This window comes from Chaetodon auriga, chromosome 13 (genome assembly GCF_051107435.1).
Source record: "Chaetodon auriga isolate fChaAug3 chromosome 13, fChaAug3.hap1, whole genome shotgun sequence".
NCBI classification, from domain to species: domain Eukaryota; kingdom Metazoa; phylum Chordata; class Actinopteri; order Chaetodontiformes; family Chaetodontidae; genus Chaetodon; species Chaetodon auriga.
Genome location: NC_135086.1, coordinates 4,104,072 through 4,128,995, shown reverse-complemented (window position 1 = coordinate 4,128,995; position 24,924 = coordinate 4,104,072). Strand labels below are relative to the sequence as shown.

General features: G+C 42.9%; 1 protein-coding gene across 2 annotated transcripts; it reads right to left on the bottom strand.

Annotated features, from left to right (window-relative positions):
* Positions 1 to 1,277: 1,277 nt before the first annotated feature.
* traf3ip1 (TNF receptor-associated factor 3 interacting protein 1) lies at positions 1,278 to 18,130 on the bottom strand. 2 transcript variants are annotated; one of them, XM_076747460.1, is made up of 16 exons: positions 17,879 to 18,130; positions 16,324 to 16,392; positions 14,814 to 14,975; positions 14,155 to 14,283; positions 13,534 to 13,980; positions 13,379 to 13,453; positions 12,870 to 12,893; positions 12,371 to 12,446; positions 11,916 to 11,936; positions 10,968 to 11,055; positions 10,151 to 10,243; positions 9,826 to 9,961; positions 9,705 to 9,741; positions 9,479 to 9,555; positions 3,902 to 4,119; positions 1,278 to 3,563 (listed from the first exon to the last, which is right to left on the bottom strand). In XM_076747460.1, the coding sequence occupies exons 1-16, from the start codon at positions 17,999 to 18,001 to the stop codon at positions 3,398 to 3,400; spliced, it is 1,941 nt and encodes a 646-aa protein (XP_076603575.1). In that variant the 5' UTR covers positions 18,002 to 18,130; the 3' UTR covers positions 1,278 to 3,397. The 2 variants fall into 2 exon arrangements, with proteins under 2 accessions (XP_076603575.1, XP_076603576.1); XM_076747461.1 differs by lacking the exon at positions 12,870 to 12,893 and having other exon boundaries at positions 17,879 to 18,127.
* Between the last annotated feature and the right edge of the window lie 6,794 nt (positions 18,131 to 24,924).

Here is a 24,924-nt window from a genome sequence, read left to right as displayed (position 1 = left end):
TGCAGCCGTGGCTCTGCGCTGCCTGATGACAGATGAACCTTCGACACCGAGGCCCTGGTGGTGCTCTAAAAATAAATGGACAGGTCAACAGTACCATGTGTCCCCATAAGTGGACAGGTTGCTTGCAGACTACCAGCTCTGCAAAGACAAGCAAAGCTAAAGAGAATTCTGAAATCCAGTGCAACACTATAAGCATTTAATAGCACTTCGATTAGAGCAGAATATAACCAAAGCCAGATTGGAGGTTGTTTGACTGCTCCAGACCCCGGCCATGTGTTTTATGCACATGAAGTGTAGCTAATGCTCAAATTAGAGTTAAAAAGGAAATTGGGCCTTTCAGTTGGGCCTAACTTCAGGATTAGTGGGTGCCTGCAGGCAACAAGAGTGAAAGGTTTACTCATTAGCAGCATGATCCATTGTGAAATTCAAAGGGCAAAAATCAATGGAGGCTTTTTTTTTTTTTTTGTCAGTGAAAAGGCAGCCATGACTTAAGTCACTTCGTCTGTGAGGAACCCCACAGTTAAAAGGGGCACACAGGTGGACAACGGAGCTGTCCTCTCCTTGGGCTGTGCTGGGTTTTAATCCACCTGTTGAGACAGGGGCCAGCGTCTCTGCTGAAAGCAGGTGTCCGTCCCTCCCGCAAGGGGCCTTCAGCTAAATCTCCGACCTGCATCACAGATGCTCCGTCCAAAGCTCGCTTAATAGCCGTTAAAGGGCTCCTTCCTGATAAGCTTTGTGCGTGTTGCAGCTGTTTCATGGCTTGCCAGAGAAAAGTTGTCGCTAATGTTACTCAAGGGTCTTAAAAAGAAAGTTTGAAACGTTTTACTCCCGTCATGTCGGACCAGGCGTCAAAAGAAACTAGTCTGGTTGAGTGACTGGCCGTGCCAGACGCCACAAGGACTTGATGGTCAAAATCACAAACCAGGCTCGTTTATCATCTCACTCATAATGTAGCTGGAGCAGTCAGAGCCCTCATTAGGCCTCCATTATAAGGCTAACTTGACTTTGAACCTTTAACTGCTCTCAGCGACAGTCACTACTCTGCTCTGACTCTCAAAAACAAGGAGACAAATATTTATTGCAATGTAACCATTTATTTCACTCCACTACAAAATTATAGAATTATTTGAACTATGATACAATCTCCACATATACATAATGTACAGTTTACAAAGAGACAGAGGATATGATACACATAGTTTACAGAGTGGTCCTTTCATGTAAGACACATGAACACGCAGGTTCATGCGTTTCCAGGAGTTTTTGCTTGAAAGTTATTATTTTTTTTAAATTGGACTTTAATAGGTTACAGCATGTTTGATGGTCTAAATATAACACTGGTGTGAAAATGGAGTGAAGTCAGGCTGAATGAGAGTACATCGTGACTGCTGAATCCTCAGAAACCATGGAAAGGATCAGTCAGATGAAAAGCATTCATAGATATTTCCCACTAAAGCAATGCAGTGTGCCTCTTTTCGAATGTGTTTGAGTGGTATTAATTTTTTCCTGTCAGTTACTCAGAAGCTATACAGTACATCTCTGCCCATTGGCTGTCTGCTCTACTAGATATACTGTTTCTAACTCTATTCACTTTTCACCGTTCAGAAAGGTAACTCATGCTCTTCACTCAGGTGTTGTACCACCTGTCCTATCGGTCTGCAGAGGTGATGGAAGCTGTGTTTCAAAGGTCTATGCAGAAGAGAGAGAGCAGCTACAGTGTGTTCATCGCATTCACATCTGGAAAAATAAGACTAGTTTAGATACAAATGGGAATAAGTCATTGATACATTCATCAATCCGACCAGGACGTCACAGTAAGTGTGTGTTTTTAATAATTTCCTGTAAACACTGGCAGTGTACAGTCTTAAATCTGTGCAGAGAGCTAACAGAGGTAGCAACCGCACTTGTAAAAGCAGTGTTACATTGGTACTATTAGGATGAGACAGGCCACTGTGCGAGGGACGGTGGAAAATAATTTCAGGAAAAGTGGGACAGTGCTTCCAGTCTCTACTATCCAATCATCAGCCTCGTATTGCTTCATGTTTCAGCTACATCTGTAAAGCACATTTCTTAAAAGTCTCAAAAAGGGCTAATAAAACATTGTCTTTCTACTTTTTTAATCTACAAAGACTCGAGAGTTCAAACAAAACGTTGCCATCTGACCAAACATTGTCTCCATCACAACAAAGAAACAGTTTGGCAAATCCTACAGAACGACGGGTGGAGGGAGCTCCGCGATGGCAGCCACCCTGCACGCCCACTGCAAGGACGAAGGACACACACGCACGTTTCCCTGAAAGTACATTCAATTGTGTGTGTGTGTTTCAGTCTATGTTATGTTTTATAAGAGATAGAAATAAGAAGTGTAACACTGCTTTGCTGTCTTTTCCAACCAACTTGAACCTTATGACTCTTATCAAAGTGCAGCAGTGCTTCAAAAACAGAACAGTGAAGTAACATGGAGATAAACTGTGTTTCCTTCTTTTCAAGATGGGATAAGCTTGTTGTGAGCACAGGAAAAGGGTGCTGAAAACAGTCTAAATATTATCATTATTTTTTTTATTATGTTTCTTGCCATCATTCTTTTAGGGAAGGTAGCTTGAAAGAGAAGGATTAGAAAAACAGAGAAGATCAGTATAACATGCAAAAGGTCCCAGAACAAACTCAAGTGACAATAAATCGATTAGGCCACTGGGACTCCTCACAGGAGTCACAGACTTCTTCATGCAAGCCCGAGAAGATGTGTTTGAACTTTCCTGCTGTTGTATAGCTCATCCAATAACACGACAGCAGATGTAATAATCGTTATGGAAAACAGCAAAAGAGCCAGATCACGAGTCTGCTCACGACTCCAATCAAAGTGCACCTCCTGTGCACAGTGTGTTCACTCAAAAACCAAAGAAAAAGGTTCAAATCACTCTCACTGTTTGGTCCGGTGAAGCTTCATGTGAATCACTGTTGGTTCTGGAATATGGAGGGCTTTTCATGAACCGGTCCAGCATTTAGTACAACTATCTATTCTAACTTCCAAGTCATGAGCTGTGAAGGGGCTCATTCCACGAAGGCACCGTTACAGAAGAAGGGTCAAAGTAAGCTTAGTGTGCAGAGCAGGAAGATATTTTTCATTTATTATTTATTGATCTGCTGGTCACAGCAGGTGTTAGAATAGTCAGACCTCCAAACCGTCACATGGAGCTTTTATTTACCAACATCTGACCGATGGTGTCTCGTGTCTTTGGCTCTGTCTCATTTTCTGACAGAAACCCTAAAAGTGCAGTGTTTGGTCCCGTCCCACATCACCTCCAAGGAAAATGGTCTTACCATCGTTCATCATTTGTCCCTTCGATCCTCAGTGCATTTTTAGGACAGTTTTTCACTCTGCGCCTTGTTTCTCATTTCAGGATCTGGAAGAGAAGCTGATTCCGGTCACCATCTTCTGGATCTTCTCCTCATTCTTCAGTATGTTGGACTTTACAGCACAGATCTTGTCCTGCTGGTCTCTGATCAGCTGTTCCAGCTCAGCTAGTTCTGCCTTCAGAGGCTCCACTGCCCTGTCTGTCGCTCTGCAGCACATACAAAAACACAGAGATGATTGCTTACATACAAACATATGAAAACAGGTGGAGATACTGTCCACAGTGACCAGAAATACAGATACAGAACACTTAGCTGTTGAGATAATTAATCTGTTCCAACGAAAAGAGAAAAAAGAAATCGTGTTGATAATCCTTTCTTTCATCATAGTAAGACCAATCAGAAGTAATGGTAGAAGTAACTCACTCAGTAAATGTAACAGAGAGACAGCACCCTTGCATGAGAGTCTGTATTTGAACTGGTGCGGTTAATAAAATATATTCAAGCACACATGAGTTAAAGCGTGCTGTGTATGTGCCAAGCCCACCTCTGCTCCTGCAGCAAGGCCTGTGCGTGCTCTTTGTTCTCCCGGCGCCAGGTGTTCAGTTCAGCCTGCATGGCGTCCATGTCCTCCTGAATGTAGTCCATGATCTTACCCAAAGGCAGGGTGCTGCGGCACACCATCTGGATGGACGAGCGCAGGCGCTCTATCTCGCGTGTCACCATTTCTCGCTCTTTCTTCTGCGCCGCTTCAGACACCACGTTCTGGAAGTGGAGGCGGTGAAAACCATGGGTGAGCTTTAGGGGATTCAACTTTTGGAGAGAATATGAGGATTAAATAAAATCTGAGGAGCGTACGTGTTGATTCGTAAGGAGAGATGAATTGAATTTCATTGGCAGGTTCTTCTAGATCAAAGTCTTAACGGGCACAAAAAGAAACTAAGATGTTTTCATTTGCACGACTTTAACTAAACACGTATCAGACAGCTGTACGAACACACACAAAAATCACTTGTGTGTCCCTAGACCAAAACATAATAAACCCTCTTTAGGAATTCTACCTTTGCCAGTAAAGTCTCAAATGCCCAGAACCAGAGCAAGGCTGCATTTAGTGGTTTAGGATTTCAAGGCTAAAAATGTTAGGCAGGAATTCTACCAACCTAGCTGTATATATAAAGATCAAACGTGCGGCTGAATTGTGTTGGCCAAAGCATGGGCACTGGTTGATGAAGGCCTCCAGTGTATGGTGGAGGAGGAGGGGTTCACTATACCCCAATTACACTCAGTCCCCCGTTGGCGAGAGGGAGGGGAAGGTATCAGGGAAGGACCTCCTTTGGCAGGGAGCAAACCCAAGGATGTTTGCTCAGCTGGGCTTCGCAAGGCCTCTGAGTGTGTGAGTGTGTGTGTGTGTGTGTGTGAGTGTGAGATGCGAAAGCACTCAGTACGGCAACCCCAAAGCCACACACACACACACAACATCAAGCAGAGGTTCAGGCAGAGCAGTGGACGCACTCACAGCCCCCGCCTGCACTCTTGTTCTTAAAGTCTTGTTTATTTTAGTAACAGGCTGTGGCAGTGGGGTTATTTTACTACAGTATTGAGTAACAACTACTACACTTATGCCTCCTTTCAAGTTCAACTCTTGGCCCAATTTCTGCTATTTGGCTCCACAGATGGGAGCACCTGCCCTCGTGAGGCAGCAGAAAGCTAATTTGCGACAGTGTGCAAACTAAATGACAGCTTCCTCTCCAAAACACACAGTCTGTCATGGAGCGCGCTCGGCGGGCCGGCCACATATGCTTGGCGTAGCTGGAATGTATAGCATTTGCCTTATCGAGACATCTCTTCAAACAAACCAAAGAGCCTGGTAATTGCAATTTGAAAAGGCAGCTTGACTAGACAAGACCACACTGCAGAAATGACATCAAGCCTCATTGTTTGCCATCAATTCTTTTCAGGAAGCGAGTACAAATTTCTGACAACCTCGCTCTTTGTCAGCCGTCTGTGGTGCTTCAGGAGTGTGAGGGTTGAAACGCCTTGGCCCAGCGGTCCCCTAACAAGGTGGGTGGCTTTCCACTGGGTGCTGTGAACCCTGCAGCTAGACAAACACTCTACGGCTCATTCGGCCTGCCTGACTGCGGTTTGGTCTGCACGGCCCAGACAGGACCCATGGCTTCATTCTATTTGCCGTCCCCTTGCCGCCTCGGCCGCCCCCCCCCTTCTCTGTTGGAAAATAAAAAACCTGGCGTGAAAACATGACCCCCGGTTCGTGTGCACTCTGTCCGGGTGGATATAAATCACAGCTTTATGGAGGTCTCTGTCGGGGTCTGCGAGACCTGTGTGCTCCTAGTTTTCCTTTTTCTCACCCAGATCACAGAACAATATTTAGACGCGGTGACCACAGAGGAGCAGGAGGTGAGAGACGGGGGGGGGGGGCAGGTTTTCCCATTATCTCAGACAGTGATGAAAGCCCCAGGCCATGGGGAGGACGCAGCCTCTGGCTGCTGGTGGAAAGGGCAGGTGGACTAATAAGAGGTAGACTGAGAGGTCTCTATCTCGTCAAAGAAAATAAATACTTCACTCTTGTTTTCATCAGAACTTCTGCTGTTGTTGGACAGCAGCACTCTTTTCCAGTTGAAATCTTTCATTTTAACTTCAAACCTTCTGCTTGGTTCTGCTTCAAAGAAAGAGAGAAGAGAGTGAACTTCTCATGGATGCATTGTAAGATATATAACAACATGAAATTCACCCAGTCATCACACGCCTAATCAGCTTAATTAGGAACCGCTTGCAAAAATGTAATTTATGGCCCGCTTATAGGGGTTTTCTGAGGCAAGAGCAAAACATTCTTCAAAGTATCCTCTGACAAGAAAAATGGTGTGCATGCATAGAACCTGTCAGCAGCGGATCAACCTCTAGGGTATCATTAGCAGGGAAAACATTAAATTAGACGCTAGTTTGACTTGTTGATGGCGAGAGATCAGCTTCCCTCATGAGGAGAGAAGCTCCATTCATTTATTCATTCATTACTGTTCATTAATTAGCTTCACTTTGGTCAGAGCAGGAGGATGAGAGAGCACAAACCTCTCATTAGAACCGCCTTGCCCGCGATCCAGTTGGAGTTATAGTGGTTGCAGTAGGTTTGTGGCACAGCAAGCTCAAATGTCAGTTGCTAATCACTCTTTTTGAACTCGAGTGAACTGCTCTTTCATCATCACTAACACAAATATGAAAAAAAAGGATTCGCCAAAGGGGCGTATAGATCATTGAAGACCACACAGAGCTACTTTGGAGCTTCTGGGAACAATTCTACTGGCTACTGGTGGCTGTTTGAAGACACTGATGCACATCCTGATGACTTTTATAAAGTGTTCCTGTTGATGATGTGAGGGGTGAGTCAGGGACTGAGGCATAGGATGAGAACCGGCTCTGGACGTTGTTTATGAGCTTCCTCGCCATTTTTCATAGAAGGCCAGTCAAAAGTCTAGCTAGATCATAAAAATAGCTTGGATTCAGTGAGGTGAAGAGAAAAGCTCACAGTCAAGGAGGTTACAGGATGTTGTTGCAAGGTCACTGGGGAGACAACTGAGATCACCTCCCTGCTACAGGCTGAACTGAGAGGAAACTTCCAAAGGAACCACTGGAAATGCTTCACTAACTGAAAATGGAAACTGGATTTTAATAAGGTGGTTCGTCACTCAAATGTTCTCCTTTAGACGAGAAGCAGCTCTGAAGAGTCTGAAGACATGATTTCTGATCGTGCTCAGGCTCTCAGGTGGGTACTCACCATAAACCTGACCAAATTCCAATATGACCTCTGCAAAAGTAATATGACTGATGGAATGCCACAGGGCCATTTCCTTATGTTTCCACAAAAAACGCTGGATGTTTATGAAGACACAGAGGTCTGCAGAGAGGAGTATTTATTTTCTTGACAATTCTGCAGAGAGTATTCTGGCCCTTCTCCTCCATGACTCTCACTCAACAGCCATCCATTTGTATGCCACAGGGTTTATTTATACATTACAAACCTTCATCAAGGCTAATTTGATGGGGGTAAAGAAAAGGGAGAAAGAGTACACAAAAAATCTTATGAAAACGCAGCTGCTGCAAGGGGCAGATTCTGTCTAAATAAAAAGAGAAGTATCTTGGAATAATATACAATACCGCCGAGGGGTCATGAGGAAGGTCATCCCCATAAATATACAGCAAATTCTTCAGTCACACACACTGTGGTGGGACATGGCAAAATACAATCATCTGACTGTTTAAGAATTCCCTTTATTTACATCAGCACCGCAATGAAGCAGCTCTGCGCTGGCATTAACAATAGCAAAATTAATTCAGAAATGACAAAGAACATAAATTACTACGGGGATAAGAACATATAGGCTGGACTTTCATAAAATATACAGAACGGTCCAAAGGCCAGTGTTTTCGAACGCGCCGTGATGTTGGATTTTAAATCAGGGTGCCTGGTGACTCATTCGGACACAGTGTTTTGATAAACTTTGGTGTTTAAGAAAATGAATTGCGACAGCTGAAATTTCAAACCCGTCATACCGCATAGAATGAGGAAGCTCAATATTTACATTTTTGACCCTGCGTGTTTTACCGTGATTACAAGGAAAAAAGAAAAAAAAAAAGACTCCATTAAGCTGACCTCTCCACCCTTTCATGTCTGGAAGGAAGTCATTATAGTTCTTTATACAGCTGACGAGGCAAGGCCAATAATGATGGAGGGGTGGACTGAACAGCTCCTATGTGCAGACATACCTGCTCTAAGCTGCCTGTGCAGACCAGGATATTCTGAAATGAAGGTTTGAAAACTGAGGAGGCTGCATTAGGAAAATTAGGATAAACTCTACGAGGCTTTGCTCACGTTACACAAAGAGCTCTGCTGTTTTGGATGTCGTGCCCGTGTATGTGTGTTCGGTTTAACTTCTTTGTTTAAAATTCTTTCCACAACATGTGCTGAGGTGGATAGAGATATGCAAGAAATACATTTAACACACAAAAGTAAAGCTGGTTAAACGCCGGGCCTACAAACAAACTCCTGGTTCAGGTGCGAGTTACGAGGGATGATATCTGAGGCTGCAGCTAGGAGGGGATGGATCGGGGGCCTTTCTGCATGAGTGACAGTCCAAAACAGAGCATCCATCAGAGTCAGGGTGGTCAGCTAGGAAGGGATGCCGGGAAGAGTATGCTTCAGTGAAGAGGACCACCCAAAGCAGACAGCGTACGCCACCTCACGCCATGGAGTACAGACCAAACTGTAAGCTTCACACTGATTCACACTCCAAATAATGACGAAAGACCTCTCTCTCTCCGGCTGATAAATAGGCTGACAGAGAGGAATGCCTGAGCACCAGCAGCAATGTGTCACCTTGAAAAAGATGGTTGATCACGTCTAATATGAAATCCAACTCAAACAGAAGACGAGGGGAAACGAGGAACTTCTAAAGAAAGCCTGATCCCTGTGTGCGCTGGAGTGTTAATGGAGGACGTTTAGAGACAAAATACAGCAGAACTGAAAACCTCAATGACTGAAAAACTGAATGCACATCGTCCATTTTCTGGAATCAGCTCCACAATAAGTGAAATAAGTCCACAAGCAGTGTGAACAGTCAAAACTAAGCGCTCTAAAAGTTCTAGTTACCAAGATGGCAGATACCCTCAAACTATACACAGAACAGAGAGGTCTGTAATCACAAAATATAAGCATACCTAAGATACTGAGCAGCCCCAGAAAGCAAGCTCATTTTGCTCCAGACATCTTGATATGTGTATCAAGTCTGTGTGGTCTGTTAAAGGCCATACTTGCTTGTCTGGCTATTAGCCCCTCAGCTTCACTGAAGGGGAACATTTTTGTGGTTTCAAGGCGGTGCAATTACACCTCTCTGCTCCATTTGTTTATATCTTTCTTTTGATAATAACCAGTGTTGCACTGGGCATTTCACTGTGGTTAAAACACTTGGGAGCACACTTTCTAAAAAGAACGGCTGATACAACTGAAGGCGAGGTTTAACTCAATCTCTGAGTCACTGAGAGAGATGAGCTGCAGAGAACTAGGCTGACACTGCCCTCTAGTGGTGACTACTGATGCTACTACAACTGTACATACCTGTTCTTTAGATTTGGGGGAGGATGGAGACAATTCATAGTCTTTCTTGGTCTCAAGGATCTTTTTCACGAGGCCACCTACAGCAAGAGAAACAACGAGAGAAGAGAGAGATGTGATTCCTCAAACCACCTGGTGGCATAATTCAGCAAGAAGAGAATCAAGAGAAAATGTGGCATTGCCGCTTCTCCAAGAACAACTAAAAAGCAAAACAAATATGACCGTGTACCATGTTTGTCTTCACTGTCCAGTTCTCGTGCACGCTCCTGCAATACAAAAAACAGGAGATAACTTAGCAAGGTTTATGTTTTCCAGTGGCATTTGAACGACTCGCTGTTCAAGTCACTTACCACCTCCATCTCAGCAGCATCTGAAGGCGGAGGAGCCGCCTCCTCCACGACAAACTGCTCGTCTTCGTCCTCCTCATCCTCAGACAGCCTCTTCCCATCCATGATGACTGGTGCTGAAGGCTTGGCACTGGACAGCCTGAGAGACGGGCAGAGAGCGTGACTCATTTCTACCTGAGATTTGGTTTAATGATCCGGAGAAGTGATCCATCTCTCCCGCTGGCAGCCATGACACTTGGGTTCAGAATAAGAATGCAGCCACAAATAAAAGGAGGCCTTGTTTTAACCAGTATGAATTAGACTTTGTGAATATGTGTGGTGAAGTCACCTCTCAGCTGGGGTCACATCGGCGTAACTTTCCTGTCTCTTGACTCGAGGGGGTGCTGGGCGAGCGCTGCTGGGCCGTGGTATTAGCCTGTTGCTGTAGATGAAAGGATTATACACAAATTATTTCAAGTACTTTCTACTCTGTTTCGCAAGCAATGTTGTTCTCGACTACTTTGACAAGCCAAATTCTCTGTTAACAGCTCTGCGATTTGCTGAATGTCCACTTTGTGACAGCCTCACTGAGTCATTCAGATTTTTGGATGATAACTGTTGCTCGGAACAATAAACATTCACAACATTAATGACAGTAAAACTGCTATAACACAGCTGCCCAGCCAATCGATTGTAACTGATTAGTCAGATAAAGACCAGAACATTCATAATTACCCAAATTAAAGGCAATTATTCAACTGTGCAACCTAGTGGAACTGATCCTGGATCAGGCCCAGGAACAAGCCAGTTTCAAAAGCAAAACTATCATAAATTTTAAATAAATAGCAATACAATATGAGGCAATAACACTCGTACTACACTCTAAAAACTGAATAAACATATTAACATTCTCAACCAAAACATCATTAGCCTCATAAATATATTACTGATTAAGTTGCGATTGTACAATAGAACATTATATTTTGTTCAGGTGCTGATGATACTGTGTCGAGCCTGGTGTACGGACAGACTGACAGATTAATGTGAGAGCAGCTTATGCAGTGTAAATTTTTGTAAGTGAAGAGTAATGTTTGATTTAGTAGCCTGTGCAGTGCCTCAGCAACACTTTACAAAATGAGTAAAGGTTTGGTGCTGACTGTACAGACCTGGAGGCCATGTCGGATGGCACTGAGGAGCCTGCAGCGTCTCCGCTTTCCTCGGGGGCAGACCTCTGGGCTAGCTGAGCATCTCCGTCTGTGAAAGGACAACAGTGACTTGTCGTTAGCTCAGTATATGGCAAGTATTACAGCTGTGCTTTGCATGGTGGATGCTGACACTTAAGCACACATCTTTATAACAAATACACTCCAATGTCCTTTTCTCTGGGTTTAAACACGACCACTCTGGCAAAGCTATTGGTACTTAATGGAGATCTGGGATTAACGTGAAGGCTGGCTTCTGGACCCCTAAGTGGATTTTATCCTTCTGGATTTACCCTTTCTGGGATTTCTATAAGCCATTTTAACTTTCTGTTTATTTCTGCTCTGTTAATTACTTTTTCCCACCTATGTGTGTTCTTGTTTTGTCTCTCCTGACATTTCTTGGTTTTCCTTTTTTATCTGTCTGTGCTAAGGGTTTCTTGAGGAGGTTTTCCTCCTCTGCTGCTATTGTAGGCCTATAAAGCTCATTGAGACATCACATCTGATACTGAACTTCATAAACAAACCTGACTGACTTGCTCAGATACGTTAACAAAGAATAACACTGAGTATGTCACTGAATGAGTGATTGCACCAACTCTGAGACTCGATGTGCAGCCTGAACACAAAGGAGCACTCTGGCATTTGGGGGAGACATTTCTCTGAGTCAGGCTAGAAGATCATTCATTTCATGCCCTCTACTTTCAGTACTGAAATATGGGTTATTTTGCTTATTTACAAGAGTGACTGATATGAGTGCTCTCCTTCTCCATTACTGAAAGTACCAAACTTACTTATCAAAATCCAGTGCACTACCTCTCCTGTCATGTTGACCCCATTTCCACATTAGAAACATTTATACTCTTTTTTTTTTGCATGCAGAGGCACAAGAGAGATGAGATAGAGAACAATTACCTCCATCACTGTCAGATTCATCTGTTGAGAGCAGAAGAAGACAAGGCATCATTAGTTTCCTTTTTATAAAACTAGGAGTATGATCATAGAGCAGTGTGACATGTAAAGTATGGAGAATGAAAAACAGATGGACCAACAGGCCGTGTATCTTCGTAATATTTTTAGGAAAATCCCTTTTGGAAAACTTTTTCTCAATGTCAGTTCTATGAAGTTTGTATTGCTTCTGCCAACAGAGATCCTGATGAGTCACTCCTACCTCCCACTGAAGGAAACCAGTCAGTGATTTTATAAGGTAATGGAGTGTAAAAGAAAAGCAGTGAACTGTAAAATCAATCTGGACATCCCAAAAACCCCTTCTGTCAATGATTAAAGTGAAGCTATTTAATACATCTGTATTAACTATGTACCTCATTGGTATACAGCAGGTGATTAAAATGGGAAAGGGGGGACATTACCTTGACCTCCAATTTTGGGTCTCCGCCTCTGCCCTTTGGCAGATGAAGGCCGAGGTATTCTAGCTGGACTATCAGACTGTGGAAGAGGAAAGACAAGCAGGAAAAAGATTAAAAAACTTTAGGACAGTAAGCGCTGAAAAGCAGCTCTCATGCACTAACCACCCATCATTTTCTTTGGTAAAGCTGAGGTACGCTGAGGTGTGGTACAGTGCTTTTCAGCACCAATAAATCTTGAAACTTACCACACCAAACTCACCACGCTTGAGAAGTCCAGTTATGCTTAACTGAACATCTCAAAGTCTCGCTACACACTGTCAAACTAACATTTCAACGTTGAAATGACTATCCCACATCTGAACAAGAAAGTCAGTCGACTGAATTGTTGAGTTATGGAGCTCAAACATATATCCTCTGTCATAAATAAGTCTCAGCATATTGGCTAGACTTTTAGGTTTAGCATTGCAAAAGTGACATCTGCAGAAACAGAGTAAGTTCTTACCTGGTTCTCAACTGCCTCTGCAGGCTGCACAGGCAAAGAACACAGTATTATGCTATATACTTGTTAGCCACATTTATCAATCATACATAGAAGAAACATGACCTGTCTGTTATACACTACAGCCCAAATAAGCACTAAACCAAGCAGCCTGCCACTCAAAGGCCATTGCGAAAGTCACTACATCTAACACTCCAATGTCTGTAATTCACAGGTCTAATTTTCTGCTAATTGTCTCTGCAGGGTTAAATACCTCTTCAGGTGGTTTAGGTTCCTTCCAAGAATAAGAGGCACAACATTAGAAAATAAATTTGAATTGAATTGAAAAAGGTGCAGAAAATGTCAAGTTTAATTGAACATGTAAAATCAGTGACCAACTCTATGTTTCTTGACTTGGCTGACTTGGCGTACAGGAAACTCTGCCACACCATAATTGCAGATGAGAAAATCAAATGGGCCTGACCACAGACACCATATTATGTGCAACTCTTCTGCCAAATGACAGAACTTACCGCTGGCACAGGTTTGGCTGTTTTGCTGGGCTCTTCAGGGCTGAGCTTGTGCTGTGGTTCCTCTGATACTCTGGCCTAAGCACAAGCATACACACAGAATGTAAACAAAGGCATTGTTGCTAACATTTAAGATGTGTGTGGGTTAAGTATCATACCTTGCTATTGCCACTCTCTCCACTTTTGTTCCTCTCTTCCCCGTCTTTGTGTCTCTCTTTCTCCCTCTCTCTGTCTCGGTCTCTTCGTTTGTCTCTTTCCCGATCTCTGTGAGAATCCCTGTCTCTCGCCTTTTCTCGGTCCTTGTCCCTCTCCTTGTCTTTTTCTCTGTCTCGATCCCGCTCTCTGTCCTTCTCCTTCTCCTTGTCCCTGTCTCTGTCTCTGTCCTTGGCTCGTCCTTTGTCTTTATCCTTGTCGCGCTCGCGGCTCTTGTCTTTGTCACGGTCTTTGGCGTGGGGGTCCTGTTCACTGCGGTGGTGCTTGTCAGAGCGCTCCCTGTCACGGTGGTGCTCTTTCTCCACATCTCTTCGTCGGCTGTCCTGCTCTTTGGGCTGGTGTGGGTCCTTCTGGTCCCGGCTGCCGCTGCGCTCTGTAATCTTTTTCTTCTCCTGGAACAGTTCAAACCAACACATAGGGTGAGGATTTCATGCCAACCGCAGTTATATACTGGGAAACTTGTCATTTGATCAGCTCATTGATTTTTCAAACAAAGCCTGCAAATGCTAAATGCTAACACGCTAAGAGCAGTGTGTAACAAATTCAATAATTTAAGTGACCTATACCTCTCTATCCAGATGACGTTCACGTCCCTCCCTATTCTCCTTGTCCTGGGACCTGGAGGTGCTGGCCTTCGTCTTTATGTCTACCTTTTCTCCTGCTAGAACTCGCTTCACTGCATCGTCACTGGACAGCTGCGGAAGAGTGCAATTTAGTGCATTCAACTAAATACGGAAAGCATTTTCTGCACTGAAATGGTAACAGTTAGAAAGGGTCCACTCTGTAGAAAGGACAAATAAAAGGGTTCAGTGAGAGTGCAGCACAACATAACACTGTTGTGTTGCACAAGATCGAAGAACACATTTAAATTGCCAAGAATCATCTTTATGACATGGTAGCAAGATGCTGTTTAAAGAACAACTACAACCCAGGCACCAGCTCATATGTTTACACTCCATCTCCAGGGTGCAATTAAAATATTTCAAAGGTTTCCCGGAGGCAGCTGGACAATTTTCCCAGGAGCATAATATTTTGACAGGAAAAATAACACACTGAATCCTATTTTATGTAGTGCCATCACTTTGCTTCTCCAGTATAGCATAGACAACATGATCAATGAGTGATACGGAGATACTGCAGAACTGGAGGGTGAATGTTTTCATTCACCTTTCGGCTTTTCAGAGTGTGTGCGTGTGTGTGTCTGTAATCTCCCAAGAACACAGACCTTGTTGAGGCAGCACTTGGCCAAGGCCTGCAGCAGCTCATTGGTTTTCTCAGGCTCATGGCCGGCAACAATGCGTGGTGGTTTTGCCGCCAGGGGCTCGCCACTGACCAGCATCACGACATCTATTGCTTTCTGTAGGAAGACTATCTTAGAGTCCTTATCCTAGAAAGAAGAAAGATGCTGTGTTGAGCAGGTGAGTTCACGGGAGAGAAAAGATAGGATGTGGTTTTGAAAGCAACAGAACTCCACCTGGAGTAATTTTCCAACAGTTTAGAATGATTAAACCCTTGAGATATGCATTTCCTTGCAGAGTCCAACACAAGTTACTCCTAACATGCTGCAATTCTACATAGTGTGCATAGTCATGCAGAGCTGTTGAGTAGCATATTCTGTCCAACTTAGTCCAATCTGTCCTGACACCCAATTTCTGACTATAATTGACCCAACAATTGCAACTTGTGTCCATTCTTTAACTCTGTTTCCTCTCCTTTGTTGACCAGGCTACCTAGACTAAAACATTTGGTTTTATCTTGCGATGTGTAAATCTTAAAAATAATTTTCTGCACATTACAAATGTGACTAACCTATTTCTCTGGTGTGAAGGAGGTGGCTTTCTGAACACAAAACCTAGCAAATCAAGGGCAAATCCCGAATCTTGGAGGGCCAATGAGTAACACATTGCCTTTTAAGGCAGCCGGAAAGGGGAAATGGAAAACATGGATTTATAACAAGAAAAACAAATATCCACCCCTCCTTTGATTTTTTTTTCTTGAATTCTTGTATGCATGTAAATAAAACAGTCTCTATGGCAGACAAATGACCCAGCTAAGCAGTGCTTCTAGTCTTATCAGCCTGCTGCATCTGAGAGGTCTGCCAACTGTGTAACATAAGGACTTGTAGCTTGTGCAACCACCTGGCCCTTCTGTGTAACAACTGATAATAGGCTGGCCTCAGCAGTGACGAATTTCACATCTGTTGATTCTGCTATAGCATCAAAGCATTAATATCAATGTGTTTAAGAAAGCAAAGCATTTGATATACAACCATTACAGAAATTACAGTAACTTGTACGGCACTGGGGTTTGAACATTGACATTTATCAAAGCCTAGCATATTCCTATTGAGTATTGATTTGGGGTCAGCTGTCAAACAGCAGACTTGAGTTCTGACACCTTGGCAGGCCCTCTTACTCATGTCCTGCCAGATCCTCTCACTCAGTGTGTCACACCAGCAGCGTGTAGGGTTACCCCCACACACAGACAACCTCAGACCGTCCCATGTAACGCACAGCTGACCTCATACAAAAGACAGGCTGCTGCTCAGGACATAAATACATATTCTGCACACAAACAAGCACATTAACAGAGACAAATGACTGAATATGAGATGGACACTATTAACCAAGGGATAGTGACATTAGTTTTGTATAGCAGGAGGCCAGAGGTTACTAAAAAAAAAAAAAACAATAGCTATGCAGTTTAACCTGGTGGGCAGAGTGTGGTCAACTTACCTTAACATTATCTGACTTCAGTTCATTTTCTCCATACAAGCCTTTCATGAAACCTGTGGTCCTTATGACCTGAAAGTGGTGAGAAATAAAAGGTTTCACACTCAGTTGCAAGATAATTTACAATATTAAGTGTTTCAAAGACCTACACATGATACATGCTGCAGACCACTATTAGGCAGCTATACCACAGCATCAGCTTTAAAGTGGCTATCTGTGGTGAAAAAGCAGTTGTTTGATAGACAAACCCTGCAGTCAAACACATAGAAATGAGTCGCACATGCTGTCACACTTGCCTTAATGCAAGATACATGAATCCAGTGAAATATTAGACTACTCAACAGGCGGAGAGTGGAAATAAGATTTCACATCCATTTAAAAAGGTGAAACAGATTTTACTGTGCACAGCACCACTTATCAAGGGGTTTTTGTGTGTGTCACAAGTTAGTTAGGAAAAATAAATAAAATGCAGTTGAGAAAAAGCCCATTCATAATTGATTAAGGCTAACCTTGAGGCTTCCTACCGTGCACATGACTATACAATCAGCATCAGATAGTTTTAAAAAAGGGAATATATGTTTTGTATACTCTATCTATACTGTCCATCTGTAAATAACAACTTTCTTCATACCATCTAATTCATCCAGTCCCCTCTATGATGTGCACCCAGTAGATGAAAACAAATGCTTTGTGATCAGTAGTTAGTGGCTGACCCCAGTTTGTACTTGACCGTCTTTTCACCTGAGAGTAAACGCTGCTGTCTCTTGTTAAACTGATCCCAGGTGCTAAGGAAACAGACACTTTCCTGTGGGGTTCACCAATAAGCTCCTCAGCCCCTGCCAAAAGCACCTAGAAAGGCTTCGAGTACCTCCACTGGTTTTGCAAGCAACTTTGAACTACACAAACAGAATCCAAAAATGGTAGCAATGTTTTACAAATACACAGCGATTAACTATAGCACGGCGTTACCCTTAGTGTTAGAAAACAGACAAGCTACATTAAGCTGCTCAGCAGCCGTGATCTCAACGTGACTGATTCGAAGAAGCGGACAAATTTAACCGACTTGGAAGTCACAATCGTTAATAGTGGATAAATTGGTTTGTTGATCCCTATGTGGCTCAAGTCGTGCCTAGCAACTAGACGACGCTGTAGACTTTGCTACCTAGCGGTTAGCTAACCCAGCAGCTCTATTAACTTCATGGACCGCCAAACTTTGAATTGCTAGTTAACGTTAGCAGCTGTTTCTGTGGCTGATGATTCACCTTAAGGGTTTTACTGCTTGACCGACCTTATTCGTACCACGACAAACACTTTGATGGCTTGAGAAACAGCTCAAACGTTACTGCGAAGTTCGTGTTAGCTAACTTACTTGGTTAGCTTACTTCATGCTAACGTTGGTGTGTTAGCCAGCTAACTGGCGCGTTTGTCTGAGCTTTAAAACGACATATGTCCACTTGTCGTTAGACTTTTCACAAATATGTCCAAAAGAAATTCATGGTAGCAATTTAACAAACACCAGCTTGCTAACGTTATCGTAGCGTTCGTGTAACAATCTCACCTCACTGAAGATATCGTGTAGGTACCGAAACGGCGGCTTGCTTAGCAGTTTATCCGTGAGAGGCGGTTTCTTTATCACTTTACCCAGCGTGTCCTGGGTCTTTTTCACCACTGTGCCATTCATGGCAGCAGGCGACAGTAAAGCGAAGAAGTTTAAACGCAGAAGAGACAGGAAAAACTAATGCGGAGTGAGGAAAACTTGGCGGCTCTGTCGCCTGGTTGCTATGTCAATATTCTGCAATCCCACAGTGCCTCATTAAGGAAGACTGCGCATGCGCGGAGGGTTTACGGTTGCTAAGCACTGCTTGCGCCCATAGCAACAGCTAACAATCTGCAGCAATGCTGTCGATAGATAGATAGATAGATAGATAGATAGATAGATAGATAGATAGATAGATAGATAGATAGACACTCCATCTGCTTCAGCAGACTGAAATATGTGAATTATACAATTACAATATTAATTTCATAGTCCAGATGCCTCCCACAGTTAAAAGCTTGTTACTGAAAATGCTGTGTATGATTAGGGATTTGAATTGGGGATTTCAATTGATTGTTCTAATCCTCCTTTATAATTACAGTAATCAGGTTCCAGTTTTTGTTGGAATAATACAAAGACTCCAAAACAGACATAATCAATATGTTCAGAATTACAGCTCACAAAATGGATAAACATGGCAGCAGCTGGAGCTTTTAATAACAGTGCAGATTTCAGATGACATTTAGGAGTTCTTTAAACTGCTGCATTCACATTACCACTGTATAAACAGCTGTTTGACTGTGCAGATATCTGTAAAATGTGCTGTTAGCGAACCCCCTTGATTGGCCACGGTGGGTCAAAAATCTATCTCATTCTGATCCAATCACCAACTGTCACTGCAGTCCTCTCAAAGGACAGGAAGTGATGCTGCGCTGGGTCTTGTTTGCTTTGTCCTTTGGTATCTGTGCCAGGAGAACAGGAGAGAAAGAAAGCAAAGCCTCAGTCCTTGTTGAGAGGTGCACAGCTCCAGTTTCCATCTCAAGAATGGGAGCTTGAGTTTGTGTCACAAGACGCACAAATAAAGTCGTGTATTTGAATTTTGCATGTCACTGAAATGATTTATGATGACAGAAACACAAAACAGTGTGCCATATTCATCACTGTTCTGTCCCACAGGATGGGGGGAATAGCATTAGTTGGGTGAAGAGGGGCCGTCAAAGATGGTCTAAAGGTAAGACTTAACACCTTGATAACAGTCTCGAATATTTGATGAGTTAGGACATGAGAACAAAATGTAAATGAAAAAGTGCAGTTAGTGCCCTTTAATTCATTGATATACAGTAGCTGCATCCTCACAGATGGTGTGCATATGAATTAATGTCGCCTGATTACACAGAAAGTAAGAGACAGCTCCTCAAAGTACCGCTTCCTAATCATGGATACCTCTGAAGGTTCTGTGCGAGATTTATAATTTGAATAGAAAAACATATCGTTCATATTGTTTTGTACAACTGTGAATGCCATATGAATATTTTTATTCAGTCTGGGAGTCTGCGAAACTTCCATCGTGATGTGTCCATGAGGATGATTGGGTGACTTACTGGTTCATGTTGGGGTTGAATACTGTATAATGCAGAATTCCATCTGTTATATTACTAATGGAGTAAAGCACCATTACTGTCCCATAAAAGCAAAAAAATAGCCTTTTATTTGTCATTATTCTTTTAAAATCTGACACGGGGACCTCGGTTTCTCAGGGATTATGATGTGCAAGACTGCATTCACACCCATCATTGTGCTTATTGTGTTGAGGGATGTGTTGAGCTGTTTCTCTGAGGCTTTGCTCTCACAGTCAGAAGCCTCTGATGGTCATCCATCATCGAGACAACTGCCAGTTCAGTCAAGGTAACGCAGTAACTCTGGTTTATTACTGCTGAAAAACACTGGATGTTAAAATACGGGCTCGCACATCCTGCGCTGTCCTTGTAAGCCAGAGTCGGGCCTGGTTTCAGGGGGAGCACAATGGTTCCTTAATACCTGCCAAGCAGGCAATGAAGAAAGGTTAGAATTATATTCATTAATCACACAGCTGGTTTCCTGGAAGGGAGCTGAATGGAGGTTTCTACTGGCGTTTCTTAACACACAAACAACAAAGACCACCTGCAGGGCAAAATCTGGCTCTTACTTTTGATTTTTGTCAGGTTTGAGGAAACGGCTGAATATTTTACAGGCTGCCTGAACGTTCCAGTACTTCATCTGATTGTTCATCATCATTACTCTGTTCACAACTCAATTATACAATTTTTAGGACAATTTAAATAAGATGGCCTTCATACTTTTATAGCTTGTTACGCTGCGTTATCACTGGCAAGCAAGTCCGACCTAAAGAACATCTCTAACTTGCCTGATACCCTGTGTGTCATGAACACTCCATAGTGAGGTGGCTGTACTGGGTGGAGTTCCTGCAGCGCACCTTCTTTTGACCCCTGATGGCCCCCATGTTCCCAGGATCCTCTTTGTCATTAATATTACATTATTCATCCCAGTATAGTAATAATCAATGTTTGGTCTAATAGGGTAGTCAATAGAAAAGATTTCTTCCCTCATATTCCTTTGAGATTCAATTAAATGACAAAACTTACTGACTATCCTCAGTTAAGAGTTTCTTAACTAACTTTGAAACACACTCAGAGTCTCACAGCAGTTTTTTAAGAGGAGGAATAACAGATGGCGCCGATGAGAAGGAGGAGAGGAACAAAGGCTAACTGACTCAGAGCTTCAGTATCCTTAATGATGGTGTGGGAAGTGTTGGGAAACTTGGACTGAAGATTCAGATTTTTCACTCAGTCCTAAATAAACAGTGATTCTGACTGAAAGCTGTCATCTGTTCGCTCTCACATGTCTTCACTTTCCCTCTTTGAGTGTCACTTTCACTGCTTGCTTTCCTTCTTTGTCGTTTGTTCTAAAAGTTGCTTTTCATGACTGCAGTTCACTTAATGAACGGTGGTAACGGCGCACCGGCAGCAGCGTTATCTAATTACTGCAAACAGATAAAGCTGCTTGTAGTCCTCAGCTGTCTGCGTGGGGCATGTCTGCAGGTCCATCCATGGCTGCGAGCACAGGAAAGTACAGCAGGCGCCACCACGCCCACGAGCCCGGTGACATACGACCAGACTGACCATCCACTGTCTAAGTTTGGGGGAGGAAGGAAGGAAGGAAGGGAGAGGAGAGTGCTGAAGACAGACTGAGGCCCCATCGTTTCTTTAACCCTCATCTTCCTCCCTCAATGTTTTGACAGATGAGACAATCTGCTGCTGTGAGACGCTCTGACGGATGTAACAGCGGGCTTCATGTGGATGTTAACGAGGAACCTCTGCAGGTTTCAGGCGTCAGCAGGAGGACAGTCGAGGTGTAGCTACTTTTAGAAATACTGCATCATCAGCCTCCAATGTGGAGACTGAAGTTTTAGTCCAGAAACAGACGGCAGGGTGATTTTAAGGTAATGATAAGCATTGATTAGTAAAATAGTGACAAATCACCTGAAAACAAGACAGTGAACTGTAGAACTTGTAGCTCTTTAAATAAACTTACATTAAAATCTATTTTCTGATTTAAAGACATGAAATGCAGACATTATATTTAATTTGTCATCCTTCACCTACAGCACATTAAAATACTCTTGTTTGTTATAGTATCATGCTAAGAGCTTTTAACACTTTGACAGATTGGGAAATAAACTTAACTATTCCTTTGAACAGACATTTTCAGAGTTGTTGAGGATTTAAAGGCTGTTGTTCTTCTTCTTTCTGTGGTCAGTTGTCTTCTTTATTGACGTTAGATTTCACTAAAAATGGCTGTTGTTTCCGTGTGATAAAAACAGAAATACATACAGTCTAGGTGGATATTGACCAGAAAAAGGAATGAGGTCTCACAGACAGGGGCACCTTCTAACCACTAGGTGGCAGTATACTGTAGATGTTATGGAGGTTTTCTGACTCTTTCCTCTGAAATCATATTTGTACTAATTATCATTTGTGCTCGGTGGTATATATTTAGGTTTGATTATGTGGATTATATGAAGTTTTTTTATATTTAGAGCAGGTATTACTGCACATCACACAGTAATCCTACTTGCATTGTACAGACAGTTCTTCATCATTTCAGTGGATGTTCTGCTGTGTGTTTGTCAGACATGTGTAACTTCTCTCCCTGAAGCTTGACAGCCATCACGCTGTTGCACATGTAGTCATTCCTTGATCTATTGCCCCCTACGAAGACGCATTCGCTCTCAGGCTGCGTCTCTGCTCCTTCTTTTAAATGGTCCACCATGACATCTGCAGAAATATCATTTCTAAACAACTCGACAGAATGGGACCGTGCTGCGTCGCCACAAATAGTCCAGCCATGATGCAGTTTTCTGCTGTCATAACTAGGATTAATGAGCTGTTTTTAATTGTTGTGGCTCCACCGCGGTGAGCATTCTTGTGCCTTCACCTTTAGAGGGAACAGTAAGCTGACTGGTACAGACACGTATCAGCAGGGGTGACGGTTCTGCAAACTTGCAACGTGTCAACAGCATACATTCAAATCCTTATTATAACTAATGAGATGCATCCCGAAAACCCAGTTTTTTCTTTGAATTCAGAGAAAACAGGAAACAGAGACTCTAAATGGGTCAGTAAGTTTCATTCCTCAATATTATTTTTCCTTAACATCAACTGAAGGAACTGATCACTGAGAAATGATTGAATTATTCACACTGCCGTTGTACTTTTTTTTTTCTGTTCACAGTCAGCACAGACATCTGAAGCAATTGTGTGCCTGCTTTTCTCTCATGGTTTTCAGATTTCTGTCTTTCAGATGGACCCAAGATGATTTTTCGGAAACTCCTGAGATTTTCAAACTATCTCCCCGCACTGCTTTCCTCGAGAACTAGGTTTTCGCAGGCTGACGCTCCTCAGTTCACAATAAATGTGGTTTCTACTCAGACTTTCCTTCATCCCAGACCTGACAATTCACTATCTGACTCATTGCATTGATGTTTCAGTGGCTCCAAAATCCTTTCCAACACTTCATGCCTCCAAACACCTGTCATATTATTTTAAGAATTAAACAATATGACAGTTCCAATATGAATAAAAGAAAACACCAATTACTGGATGTCAATGTAAATAAAACTGAAAGACCCCTATTTACAGATAATGCTGCTGTACATGTTTGGCATACATGCACATGTTTGTGTATTCCATACGGACATCACGCTCAAACTATGGACAAATGCAAGCCTGAAGGTTTCATTTTCATTTTCTCCTGATTTCATTTCTGGCCTTGAAGAAATGCCTCAGGGAGACTCTGTGTGGGACATCAGCGTCACAGTTTAAGATGTTTCTTTAGAGACACACACTCTCTGAAGGACAGTGTGACAGACAGATGTACTGTCTACAAGGTCTGCGACTTTAGGCTGCATTCATCATCATCAGCGATAAGGAGATGGCGCTCGCTGACGAACTGTGTTGTCATCTTGATCATAAATTCAATGTCTTATTTCGCTATAGTGACAATAAAAATCCATAAACTCCTAAATGGAAAGAGGTGAAAAGGGAGAGTTGAGGAGAAGATCAATACCTCTCCTGAGTCTGTCCACTAAATGTGAAGCTACAGCCAGGAGACGGCTACCTTAGCTTAGCATATACACTGAAAGCAGGGGGACATAGATAGCTGATATCTGTCTAAATTGAACAAAATCCTCCTACCAGCACCTCTACAGCTCATTAATTAACACCTTATTCCTTCAGTTTGTTTGTCTGTTTGGTTTGTTTGACACATGACTGCTCATGTCTCAAATTCAAGTTTAGCTTGATTGATGGTGTCCGTGAAGACAGCGACGCTCTGGCTAATGCTAAGCTAATTTAGTTTGACAGCTTTCCCAGGTCACTGCTTCAGGTCAGAGGTCATACCTGCAATGGGAGATATTATCCTGCTGAAAGTTTGACAGGTTGGGGTCCCATATCAGTTATTTCCCAAAAAGCTCAAAGAAAAGGGAAGTAGCATAATGCTAACGAAGTCATGCGAATAATTAACGCTCGCCATGGTGGGGCTAGAGTTAAGAACTAAATTAATAAAAATTGTCCTTTGACTACTTTCCAAAAGGAAGGAAGGATTATAAAAACAAAGCAGGAACACGTGATTTTACAGAAATACTGTTACTGAACATGCTGCCAAACACACACACACACACACACACACACACACACACACATACACACTTTAAGTTCTTCAGCCTGACTTTGGCGGTGGGGCCGCCTGTGACAAGGACACTGGGCTATTAGCCCTCGTTTGCACACTGCTTGGACAATTTAGCTATTCAAATAGATGCCGCTTACTGGAAAACAGCTCCTTAATGAAGAGCTGGCCGGGTAATGTGCCATAAATATATTCTTTTATTCATCCCACACACTCATAAATACACCCTGCCCGTACACATAGAGCCATTATGCACACCTACGCATGTGCACTCTTAAACACAAACATAACGCATAGTTACACACACACACACACACAAGGGCAGGCTGATATTATAATGTGCTCTGGAGGAAACTGGGAGCAATTTTCGCCACGTAAATCAAAAAGGTCAAAATGCAAATGTCAGCTTTTCCGTCCTCCTTCCTTTTTAATTATTCTGTCAGGTTCAAAGAGTCTTCATCAGAAAGGAGCCGCTCTGACAAAGGAAGGCCTGAGCTCACAGATAAGCTCAATCTGCGTCTCCTCTTGACACTTTCTTCTCCATACTTAGCCTATCTGCGCTCCTCTCTCTCTCACACACACACACACACACACACACACACACACACACACACACACACAGCCACACTTAGCGTTACCTCAAAGTAAATTAGAACGTATCAGTGGACCACGGTGCCAAAGAGATGGTTTAGCAGTTATATCTGCTGACTGCGGATGTCGAGTGGATTAATTTACATCGTGGGGTGGCTCCTTGTTAGAAGATTTTGAAAACTCAGGTGATACAAGATTAAAGTCCAGTAATACGGGTTCAGATCATGTATGGA